This window comes from Drosophila mojavensis, unplaced genomic scaffold (assembly GCF_018153725.1).
Source record: "Drosophila mojavensis isolate 15081-1352.22 unplaced genomic scaffold, ASM1815372v1 contig_74, whole genome shotgun sequence".
Taxonomy (NCBI): domain Eukaryota; kingdom Metazoa; phylum Arthropoda; class Insecta; order Diptera; family Drosophilidae; genus Drosophila; species Drosophila mojavensis.
The window spans coordinates 18,430,564-18,442,375 of NW_025318899.1; the positions used below are offsets into that span (position 1 = coordinate 18,430,564).

Genomic DNA, 11,812 nt, shown 5'->3' on the forward strand with positions numbered 1-11,812 from the left:
TTCCTAGCATAATTGGCTGCCTGCCGGCCTCTCTACTGGCAGGCAATCCCTGTGCACGGGCAGGACACGCGACTAAAAGTGCTAGCATTTGCATACCCTACAATTTCCGAGTCGCTTATCGTTGCCAAAAATCAAGCCACACGCGAAAACCAAACAAAAAACTGAACACTTAACCCTATGAATATGGAATGGGCCCAGCCAGTCAGCCAGCCAGGCTGGGTCAGCCGCCGAAGGACCCTAATTTCCAGGTCGCTTGTTGTCATGTCACGACAATTAAATATGTTCAATGCGCTTTTGCGCGATTTAAATTAAGATAATGCGGCAAATTAGCGACCCGAAATGTTTGCATAATTATCAACTACAAACATTTTCGACTGTCCGAGTTATCAGCGAGCGTCGATCATTTGTCACAGATGTTGCATTTTGGGTCACAATTATGCTCTAGGGGCGACAGCGCGATGACTTGAGCATTTCCCCAGTTGACTTTGTTTTTTCATGTGCAAGTGTGAGTGTGAACTGCGGTGGCTTTTAAGCAGCGTAACCTTTTAATTTAACCCTTGCCGCAACTTGTGGCATGACACCACAGAAATATGCCATGCCAAAAACTGTTTTCCCTTCAAGGTGACATATTGGTTTTGCGATAAGCATCGGTAAATGCATGTGGGCGAAAGGGTTGCGCCCGGCTAGCGAAAGGGTTAACAGCCCGCCCAGGACAGACAGATAACAGACAGTGGCAGCTGGCAAACAAAGGTGAGATTTGTTTTATTTAATAAAGAAATGAGGAGTTCCCTTTAAGGTCGTGGCAGATCAGCAAGGGTTTGAGCTAGTCTTTAATGGCAGATCAAAGATCTTAGTCAAGCGTGACTCGTAATATTCAATTGTAATGCTTGCCAATGAAGCTCTTCTGCTTCTTCTAAAGAACTTTTGCCGAAAAATATTATAAATACTCTGAGAAAAGTCTAGAGCTGTGATTTCTTTAGTTGAGTCAAAGCACACCTAGGTAAATAACTCCTTACTGAAAAGATTTCCTGTTTTTAAACTCTTCCACCATTTGTAGCATAATCTAACAAGCCACGGGATGGAGTCTAGTTTGAAAACAGAATACCTCAGCCCTCCAATGTTTTCCAACATACAAGATGATGTGGAGGATAACACCAATGCTTCTGAATATACAGAACAGTTTCCAGCATCAGCTGTACAAACAGATATATGTGTGGAGGGGTAGGTATAAAATAATATGATTCTATATATTTTATTCTAATATATTTGATTTATTTCCACTTCTTCCAATAGTAATGAAGGTTCACCGTTCGGTGGCAATGTGTGTAAGTGAAGAGCTGGGAACAATTTATATTTAATTCCTTCACTAATTCCCATTTCTTAAAGTTTCAACGCCAGACCCGAGTAAGAAACTGAATTACGAAGATGCATTCGGCTACTGTAGCTATGCTCCATCCCAAGCTTTTAATGAAAATTGTGGTTCTCCTAATTTACATGGCTGCTATTCCAATGAAAACAACTGTCTGATAACCAGCAATGAGGCAGCCAATCAAAATTATGCAGTTGATGCCAACGCATGGGCGCAACCAAACCAAACCGAATATACAAATTTAGGCAGTACAGTAAACTACACCAACATGGATCGTAATACTGCTGGATTGGATGGATATGATCCACAAGAGAGTCAAGATGGTGTTTCATACATGAATCAAGCCGCGTATCAATACTCAGATCTTGGTAATATAGGAAACTACACCAACATGGATCGTAATACTGCTGGATTGGATGCCTATGATCCACAAGAGAGTCAAGATGGTGTCTCAAACATGGAGAGGCATGCATATGAGAACTGGTATCAGAGTATGAATGTCAATGCAGATCAATGGCATATAAGTCCCCAACAATTAAATGAAAATTATTATCAAAATACGAATTCGATGCAAAATCAAACAGATTTTATCTCCAACTATCAGTATTCGTATGGGAAGGGAAATTATTTTAATCATTTCCCAAATGGAACGCTTATGGATGCATTTTTGCCTGGAGGCACGAACGAAGCGTTTTCGTATTACGATGAGAATTCATTATGTCCCACCGATTATTATGAAGGTGAGGAACTATTACCGGGACAAGAGAGCTACACATACATGCGTATAAACTCTCAACCTGTGTCGGACTGCACAAAGTGCCAAATGAAATAGTTGCAGATGAACAGATAATTGTTAAGCTTGATTATTTGTGAAAGCTGAAAATTAATCATTTACTAAGCTTTATTTCAGACAGTTCAGAGCGTATGTAAATTTCAAATGAGTTCAACAAATAAATAGGAAGAATCCTCTAAAAATTTGTATTTAATTTTATCTACATAAAGATATGAATAGTGCAATGTGCAATTTCTATTTCTATTTTAAAATAAAATATTCCCCGATTTTCTATTTTTAATTGATTGTGCGCATAAATATTATTCAACTAAATAAATTGATTTAAGCAATATGAATAACAAAGCAAATAAATGAACCATAATAAATAAAATATTTTCTTTTTTTTTTCATAGATGTATTTTACGAATATTTTTTAAAAAATAAATACTGGCAGACAAGCTTTATTCTCCGGCACTAAATTTCGTAGACACAGAAACCAAATTGTGATACTTCCAAAAGCCGTCGGAAATATAAAATATGGTAGTTGCCTAATAATTTAGTTTATTTTCGCATATCCGAAATTTTCTAAGCAGGGCAAAAATAGTTAAAAGATCGAAAGAGAGCATAATTAATTCAACTTCAAAAAGCTGCCAACAATTAATTCATTAATTAAGTCATGAGTACCAACATAACGCCTAAAAAAAAAAAAAAAATATTTTAATTCACGATGCTGCTTTATCAGCAGCAAATCTGAAAAAAATATCTATAAGTAAGAAAATTTACTTTTTCGGCAACAAATTTCTTGGCACAAAAAATAAATAAAATTTTCCTAGCAATTTCTATACTTAAATCCAAAACCCAATTAATTATAAATTAATAAAAAAAAAAAAAATATGAAAACAGTTTCATTTTATGATAATATTGTTTTTGTATAAAATTGTATTTATTTTCAAATGTCTTATAAAAATGTTGTAATTGGCTTGCATTATTTCATGTAAGCATTGGATTAATTTATAATAATTTTCTTCTTTTTTTTTTTGCTGCGTACACAAAATGTCCGAAAGAAAAACAAAAATATTTGTAATTTTGCTAAAGTCAATAATAATCATAAAATATGCTTAAAATTTTTATATTTATATATTTTGTTCTTTTAGTTGTTGTAAGTGTATCAAAACTGCTTAAAATATGAAATTTGTATTTTTAATTTATTTTAATTCTTTTGAGTTTTTATTTTTACTTTTTGGTTCGGCGGTTTTACTGTAGTGTTTTTTTGTTTAAATATTTTTTTATTGACACACATTAAATGTTTTTGTTTTGTATATATAAAATTGTCTGCTTATAAACTATTTTGTACAATGTAGTTGTTGTCTTTGTTGTATTTCATTTGTTACATTTGTTGGTTCGGTAAGAATATCATAATTTGTAGTTTTGGTTGGTTGGGGGGGTTGGAATACATTTATATTTTTTTATTCTAGTAGAAATGCTAAAATTTGACATTTAGTTGTATATATACTTAGTATGTAGTATGTGTGTATGTGGCATATGTATATGTATGATAGTGTGTGCTTAGTGTTTTGACGACTGTTTAGTTGTAGACACAGATTCTAATTAGTTGAATGATATACATATATAATATATATATTTTTTATTCGTTCTTTTAAATGAAAATATTGAAATGAATATGTTTTGCAGCTGCTACGCCTATTTGAACCAACTATTACAACCCGAAACCTTTACGACATTTTGAAACTTAGGCATACAAAATGCTCAACCTTTCGTACCCACTCGCTCCTACACTACCCAAACGAAATTTGGACACCAAAAAGTACCAATATTATATTATATCACTTTCAGCAAATTGATGACAAATTTCAAATTTTTGAATTTTGAATTTTCTTAAAAATCGTTTAAATACTAAAAAAATATAAATTACATTTAGCACTTTCAACTTTACAAAAAGAATCAAAAATAAAACTCCATTCAAATCCATCCAACTCCTTCGTCTCCATCCTCGGAAAAATCACAATGCGCTTTGATTGAGCTGCCACCAAAAAATTAACTGTACAATAATAGTCAGTTTGTGTTTAGTCTTTGTGTCTCTTGGCCACATCTACTCCTGCTTCGCATCTGTCACATCTCCGGCCGCATCGGCTGCTCCACCATCCGCATTCGCCTCGCCTGCACCGCTGCTGCTAATCTCGAACGAGATCTGTATGACCGTCGGCCGGCGCTGTGCTGGATTGTAGCTGTACAGTCGCAAGGCGTAGCAGAAGATCTGGGCCAACAGCTCCCAGCAGCCAAACTCCGACATGGACATGGCGCCCTGTTCGCGGCCCAGCGGCACTGAAATGTTGGCGCGAAACTGTGAGCTGCCGGTGCGTTGTTGTTGTTGTTGCCTTTGTTGTTGTTGTTGTTGTGGTTGCTGTTGCTGTTGTCGGGTCTCGTTTTGCCTGGGATTCGTTGGACTGGAGCCGACGCCGCCTCCTGCTTGTTGCGCACTTGCCTGTTGTTGCCTGCTTCTGGCCAACAGCTGCGCCTGATCGGGTATAAAGTAAGCGATTGCCATTGCTCAAATTGCTTTTTGTATAAATGTTTTTTTTTTTTCTTATAGTTTAATAATTTAAATAAATGTCACTTATTGCACTTATTCACTTGAGTTTGTCACTTTTGTGAGTTATTTGTATGCGCCCAAGAACTTGTCTTTATTTGGCGCCAAAACGGAAACTTTGCGTTTTCAGTATTTGGGTTTTTACGTGAAATAATATTTCCGCTTGCGAGAGAGAGAAAGAGAGAGTGCTGCTCTAGCGTCTGTTGCTGCCTTTTCAAAGGTTCTGCGTGGACTGACTGTAAATATCCTTGCCGCAGTCACTTTTATCAAATCGCTGCGCTGCCAGCGACAACGACGACGACGGCGACGACGTCGTTCGTGCTTCCTAGGAAGCAACACGGCGCTCGCTCAACGAAATGTCACCCCCCTTGGCAAACACACACACACACACACATACACACGGTCATAGTGGCAGTGGTGGAGTGGATGGAGTGTGTGTGCTTTGTTTATGCCAACAACCAACCAATTGAACCACCAACCACAGCCACTCACACCACAAGCAGTGGACGGTAAGCAGCGGGCGCAGTTCCCATTTGCCACCCCAGAAAAAAAAGTCACAGTCACGGCTGGGCTTTGGCTTTGTTACCTTGCCGCGAGAGCGTTAACTGCACTGAGCAAGAAAGACAGAGAGAGCGAGCGAGAGGGAGAGCAAGAGCGCGAACGAACGAGCGAGGGCGCACAATGAGCGAACGAGCTCACACAGAAACCAGAGCGCGTTACGTTACGACGTAAAGTAACGTAAGCAAGCGACTGAGAGGGTAGCTAATGCAACTTTCGAACTAGGGGTATTCCTTCATACAGTGCGTGCTCTATGGGTTTGTCTGTGAGGGCAACCACTAAAGCGAGGGGAATCTTTTCGAACTTCGAATTCAGTTCGAGCTCTTTGCTCGACTGGGAATCAACAATTGTTTGGTTGTAGCTAGCAAATTCCCCTCATTTGAGAAATTGAGAGTCAATTAGTGTGTTGTGGTGTTATTATAATAATATAATATATATAATTAGACCTTTATATATATTTTTTTTTGTACATATTTCACTACCATTCCTTAACAGTATTTTCATATCGTTTAACAGTTCATTCATTCTATTCATTCTGCTCATTTGAAGGTTGGAAAGCAAACAATCAGCCTTTGTAAACTTGGCATCCATTGTTAGACCTTATATGTAATGATTACAATAGATATAAGGATTATGCTATGAAATAAGTAGAAAAAAAGTGCAAATGATCCATATCATTATTAAAGACGATAAACTGAGGAATTTAGGAATTGCCCTTTACCAACTTAAATAAAGAGTTGAAACAATAACAACCTTGGCAGCCTTAAAAATAAAATCTCCTGCTTGTACTCTTTTATATAATCAAAATTTATAGTTATATAAAACAAATTTATTTTCTTTAGACAACTGAGATTAAAGAGCATCTCATTTTCTTATCAATGCTTAATAATTTTCTATTTTCAATTTAAGATGCTGTTTCCCAAACCTTCAACTTGTCCGGCACAACCAACTCAAACCAACGGGAGCACCAGCTTTAGCCTTGAAACAAACAGTTCCGGCTCCAGAGCAACAGCAAACATTCCCCAACTGCCTGACCTTGAAGTCCCCCATTATGCAACACAGCGAAAGAGCGAGAGCTAGCTCATCCATTATGATAAACCACTTCCTGCTAGTTTTTGCAGTCCACACACTTAAGTAAATGGCATTTCGACTTGCAACAATTTTGAGCAAATAAATGAAAATATTGACGAAGATTTAATACACTTTGTAACTATAAAATGTAATAAATAATAATAATAAAATAAAAGTAATAAAATTAAAATAATAAAATATAAACAATAATATAAAAGCCAAAATAATATACAAATTATTATAAAATACGGTATAGAATCTTAAAATTAATATAATTTTATTATAATACATATTTCCAGATAAATGAAATTGATATAAATAGAGTGTAATACATACTTCCAAATTTTAAAGAATATTCCCAATTATTAAAAAAAATACAAATTTACATTTTAAAAGATAATTTGCATCATTTTTACCCTGAAGAATAATTTTTATAATTTTTAATCACAATCCTTTGCCTGAGAGACTTCTATTACTATAAACCAAGTAAAACTAAATTCCATAACTGAAACATTAACTGCATCTACTACTCCTGCTGCCCTCCATTATCCACATACGCAAACTTCACAACTAAATCACAGTTGCCGCACTAAAAGTTAGTATATATTTAAAATGCCAACCGAGCTTTTTTTCTTGCAGCTTGTTGCTTGTTGCTAGGGGCGCTCCATGTTTCAATGTCGGTGCCAAGGCCAAGTAGCTGCCATTTGCCACACACAAACACACACTCACACACACACACCCACACAAATTTGCTTCCTCCAAAGCTGTGCTGAATTGGGCTTCAAGGACACGCCGGCCGGCTGTAAGCGTCGCTGCCTTCCCATCCTGTGCGTGTGACCTTGACAATGAAAATCGTTTAGGGAGCGCTCCCTATTGCCTTTGTGCGTGGGCGGCAAGCTCTGAGCATTTGACACAGTTGACAGCACGTGCTTTTTATGCGGCTATTATGAGAAGCTTTCAAGGTCGCTGGATATCGATTGCAGACAATTGTGCGTGGGAAATGGCAACAACAACAAAAAAAACTGAGGAAAAGTTTCAGCTTGCAGTTGAAAGTATTTAAGAACTTTAGGTAAATGTCAATTTATATAGTGTGTGCAGATGGGATGTTAGCTGAAGGGGTTTGAGAAAGTATGGGAGAGTATGGTGGATAGAGGGAAATAGAAAGTGAAAGAAAGGGAGATTGGGTCTATAAAAATATATGCCTTATAATAATATTTTTTATATAAACAGCAATTTCACTAGAAATTTAGAAATTTAAATGAGAGATTCTAGAGAAATATGAAAGTTCTAGAGAAGATGTCTGAAAGTATTTAAGAATATATTTTAACATGATTTGAATTTCAACTAAAAATTTAAAAGAAATTTTTGGTAAGACGTTATGGATATCATTCAGATTAATCAGAGATTAGAGAACAAGCATCTTGAACATCTTGAATTACCTAAGAATTAACAAACAAATTCAAGGAACTTTAAAAAAGAATGCCATTTAGATATTATCCATATGAGTTATAGATCGATATATCTAGACATCTGAGACAAGCTCAGAGACTTCTTCGACTTAAAACAAATATCTTGTCTACTTAAAGAACACATTTCTATATATACATGCATGCATATACAATATACCTACAGCTCCTGCTCTACTCTCAACTCTCATCCCATCGACATCATGCAACCAAAAACTTGGCTCAGCTTGGCTCTGGCCATGCTTATCAGCAATAAGCAGCTGCCGCAGCTGCACAACTGCACTTGAAGCTCATTAAAAATTTGCAGCAGCCAAGTTGGCAGGTTGCATTAAAAGCGCCGCACGGCATATCAAAAGCTGATGCACACACACACACACACACGCACACGCACACTCAGTCGACGGCAATGAAATGCAAAAGTGCACTCTACACATTTGTGCGTAATGATTTTCCATTAACGTAAATTTGAATTAACAGCGGAGTGAAGAGTATAAACGTAATTACAAGAATGCCAATGTTTAAAACAACACGCGCCACACCCAACCCAACCAAACCACCCAGCCACCCACTCAGGCACTCCTATCGCACCAGCTCGGCTCAGGCATTTGATAAATGCCAATGGCATTGCCTGCCCTGCTGCTGCGAAGGCTTCAATACTTTTCGGCCCCCAATCAGGGGGCGTGGCTCGAGCCTGATTGTCACACAAAATGTTGCGGCTGCTGACATGAACTCCATGCCAACTGCTGCTAGAGGGATTCTTTACTCCAAAGCCCTCTGTCTCTCCCCCTCTCACTCACTCACTCGCTCTTTCTCTCTCTCTCTGTCTCTCTGTCTCTTTTCATATGCTGACTGCTGTTAATGGTAATTATTTATTTTGGACAGCCGTTGTATAGACTTTTCATCATTGCCATAAACATAAAATTTTATGTTAATGATCCTGTCTTCTGCTGCTGCTCCTGCTGCTGCTGCTGCTCCTGCTCCGACTCCTGCTTCTGGTGTTGCTTTTGTTATTGCTCTGTCTGTTTCATATTGCATTTGTTGCTTTTAATGTGCTTTGCCAGCGTGCGCAGGTGTGGGAGTGAGCGAGGTCTTCCTTGATAAGGTGAGAAGTGGAAACTTTGACACTTTCCAAAAATTTGCAAGAGTTTTAAAGACAGTTGAAGTTGAAGTAAAGATTAAGGGCTGAAGATTAAATGGGATTGAGAGAGGAAATGAATATAAGAGAGATTATTTCAATACCAGACTTCTGGGAGAGTTATACAATTTGATGTGATTTCTAGTCTAAGAGAATAGTGCACTAGAGTTAGTTACCAATCAAGGTCGGCTCAGGCATTATATCAAAAACTTCTACAACAATAACTTCCCATAATGATTCACACACACAGATAACTCTATCTATTGGGTTGCCTAGCAATTTGAATTTGAGACAGATGTCTATTAGCTTATTCTCATCGGGGCTTTTAATTTATTGTTCCGCAATATTGTTGCATGCTTTATAATTTCAGTTATTAAGAAATTTCCTTCAGTTACACCGTTAGCTCTCGGTCTGGCAGGGCAATAATATCCCTTACTCCACACATATGCTACAGGCAGCACTTGAGCCCCTCGGCTCGAGACCTAAAGAGTCCCAATTGTGCCGCTGTGTGTAACTACTTAAGCCTCATCATCCGCGTTTTAATGCCCATCAGCTAGCAGTCAGCAACAACAACAGCAACAACAACAAGTTCATTGTGTGCCCAGCTCTTGCTCTATAAGGACCACAACTTTCCACAACAGATACACACACACACATACACACTCTCACAGTGCTGTGCAATTATTTCATGCATTGTTCAAGGATTGTTCGACTGCTTTTTGCAAAAATTTTCTTTGTATAACGTGGAAGGCAAAGTGTTGTCAGGGGATTTACGCGCTCACAATGAAGAGGCCAACGCAACAGGAGAAGTAGAAAGGGAAAGACAATGGGAATGGGAATGAGAGAGAGAGAGAGAGAGAGAGAAGCAGAACCTGGCCGAGAGCCAAACGGATATGGCAACAATGCGCGCCAGCCTGTCCGAATGGAAAACAATTGACCAGGAGGTTGAGTCGAGGATTACGCATCAGTTTACAAGATGCGCTCGGCACTTAATGATTTCCACTTATGCACATTGCAGACATCATGACCATGCCCACGCCCATGCCCATGTCCCCATTCCGATTTCGATTGCGACTCGACTCTCATATTCGATGATGGTTAGCCATTTGCCAAAGTGCATCCAGGCCGGCCCATCAAGTGTCTCCCGTTCCACTCGAGCCATGCTATCCTTTTGCTAATCTATATGTAAATTTTGCCCAGCACAGAGCAAGATACTTAGGGGCCAGATAACAAGTGTAAACCAACAGTCGAAGGCAGAAGCCTGTCAACAGATCGCATCGTTAATACCCTGTAACAGCTCAACAGCGGGTTGCTATGAGATTGGAGTCTAGAAATTCGGCTGACCAAAGAAGCAAATGAACTCGTATGACATATCCCTTATCCTACCCTCATCCATATCCTTATTAAGGACACACTTAGCAACAGTCGCAAGCGTCGCAGCCTTCGCCTGCAGATGACGTCATGCAAAGTGTTTGACAAATGGCTTAAAAGGGCTAAGACAAAAAAAGCTGACAACATACTAAAAACTTGACAAAGTGTTGGCAAGTGTCATGCCCAGGACGAAGAGGACCAGACCAAGAAGCACGTTTGCATATGTGCATATGTGTGTGTGAGTGTGTTTCGACTGTTGTGTCTAAGTGTGCGTAAAAGATAAATAATCATGTGATATCATCAGCATGACGAGGCGTTGGAGCGACTCCAAGCCAAGCGCGCCAAAAAATTAATTTCATACATTTTAAAATTTCAATTTATTTTGCTGCGCACGAATGCGCGACGTCTTCAAGCAGACAAGGCACACCCACACACACACAGACAACCTCTCCCAGGCAGCAAAAGCTACCCAAACAAACCCAAACCCAAACCCAATCCAGGCACAGCTGTCTCTCATATGAGAGCGTGTGTCCTGACTTGGCTTTTGTGTTTCTTTCTCGCCTGGCCGTGTGTCGTTCTGCTTCTTCTTCCTCTTCTTCTGCTTGTGCTCGTCCTTTTTTCACACTTGTCACTTGCATTTTTGACATTTCTGTTAGTTAAAGGGCAACACGAGAAGTGAGGCGCTTGGGCTGGGTTTATTTGGATATGGGATCTGGCTGGTAGCGCTGTCAGCCATTAATTAATTATGTGGATGCAGTCGGAATGACAGTCGGGCTAAGTGCACGGAGCTTCTTTTGCCAAAGGGCCAACCACTGATTCTCAGTTACAGCAGATGCATTCATATATATACATATATAGATAGACGTCCATTTGGAATGCATACAGAGTGTAATTAACAAAGAGCAATATGAGATTGAGACAACTTACTCAGAGATTCCCGATGAGCACATAAATAAATGTCCAGCAGTAATCCTTTTAGCGATGATATGATTGAAGCTGCGTAAAGGATGAATGTTTATTAGTAAAAGAAAACTTGATCAAACTAAATTATTTATAAATTTCTTTCCTTAGCCACTTACTCAGATATTCCCGATATGCTTCAGCATATAAATAAATATTTATAAATCCTTTTTACGATGCACTAGCAGGTACTCCTTTTATAATTGGAGCTGTGTAAAGGAAAACAGGATCAAACATAATTATTAATGAATTTATATAATAATTAATTATTATTGATATATTTATATTAGGATATATTATTTGGATTTATCAACATAATTACAGCAACATAATTAAAGCAATAAGATATTCAGAAAACTTACCCGGATAATCCTGATATTATTCAGCATATAAGTAGATGATATATTTAATCTTTTGAAGAATGTACTGGCAGTTACTCCTTTTATATTGGATCTGCGGAAAGGAACAAGTTAATTATTAATTTTAATTATTTATATTTTTT

At 38.1% G+C, this 11,812-nt stretch overlaps 2 protein-coding genes across 3 annotated transcripts; one reads left to right on the forward strand and one right to left on the reverse strand.

Annotated features, from left to right (window-relative positions):
- Window positions 1–938: 938 nt before the first annotated feature.
- LOC26527971 lies at window positions 939–2,344 on the forward strand. 2 transcript variants are annotated; one of them, XM_015162649.3, is made up of 4 exons: window positions 939–1,000; window positions 1,058–1,221; window positions 1,294–1,325; window positions 1,387–2,344. In XM_015162649.3, exons 2-4 carry the CDS (start codon window positions 1,079–1,081, stop codon window positions 2,199–2,201), a joined length of 990 nt encoding a protein of 329 aa, XP_015018135.1. In that variant the 5' UTR covers window positions 939–1,000; window positions 1,058–1,078; the 3' UTR covers window positions 2,202–2,344. The 2 variants fall into 2 exon arrangements, with proteins under 2 accessions (XP_015018135.1, XP_043865744.1); XM_044009809.1 differs by lacking the exon at window positions 939–1,000 and having other exon boundaries at window positions 1,007–1,221; window positions 1,387–1,692; window positions 1,816–2,344.
- Window positions 2,345–3,497: 1,153 nt separating this feature from the next.
- LOC6582927 (cell death protein Grim) lies at window positions 3,498–4,987 on the reverse strand. Its single transcript, XM_002008573.4, has one exon. The coding sequence runs from the start codon at window positions 4,705–4,707 to the stop codon at window positions 4,252–4,254; it is 456 nt and encodes a 151-aa protein (XP_002008609.1). The 5' UTR covers window positions 4,708–4,987; the 3' UTR covers window positions 3,498–4,251.
- Window positions 4,988–11,812: the final 6,825 nt, after the last annotated feature.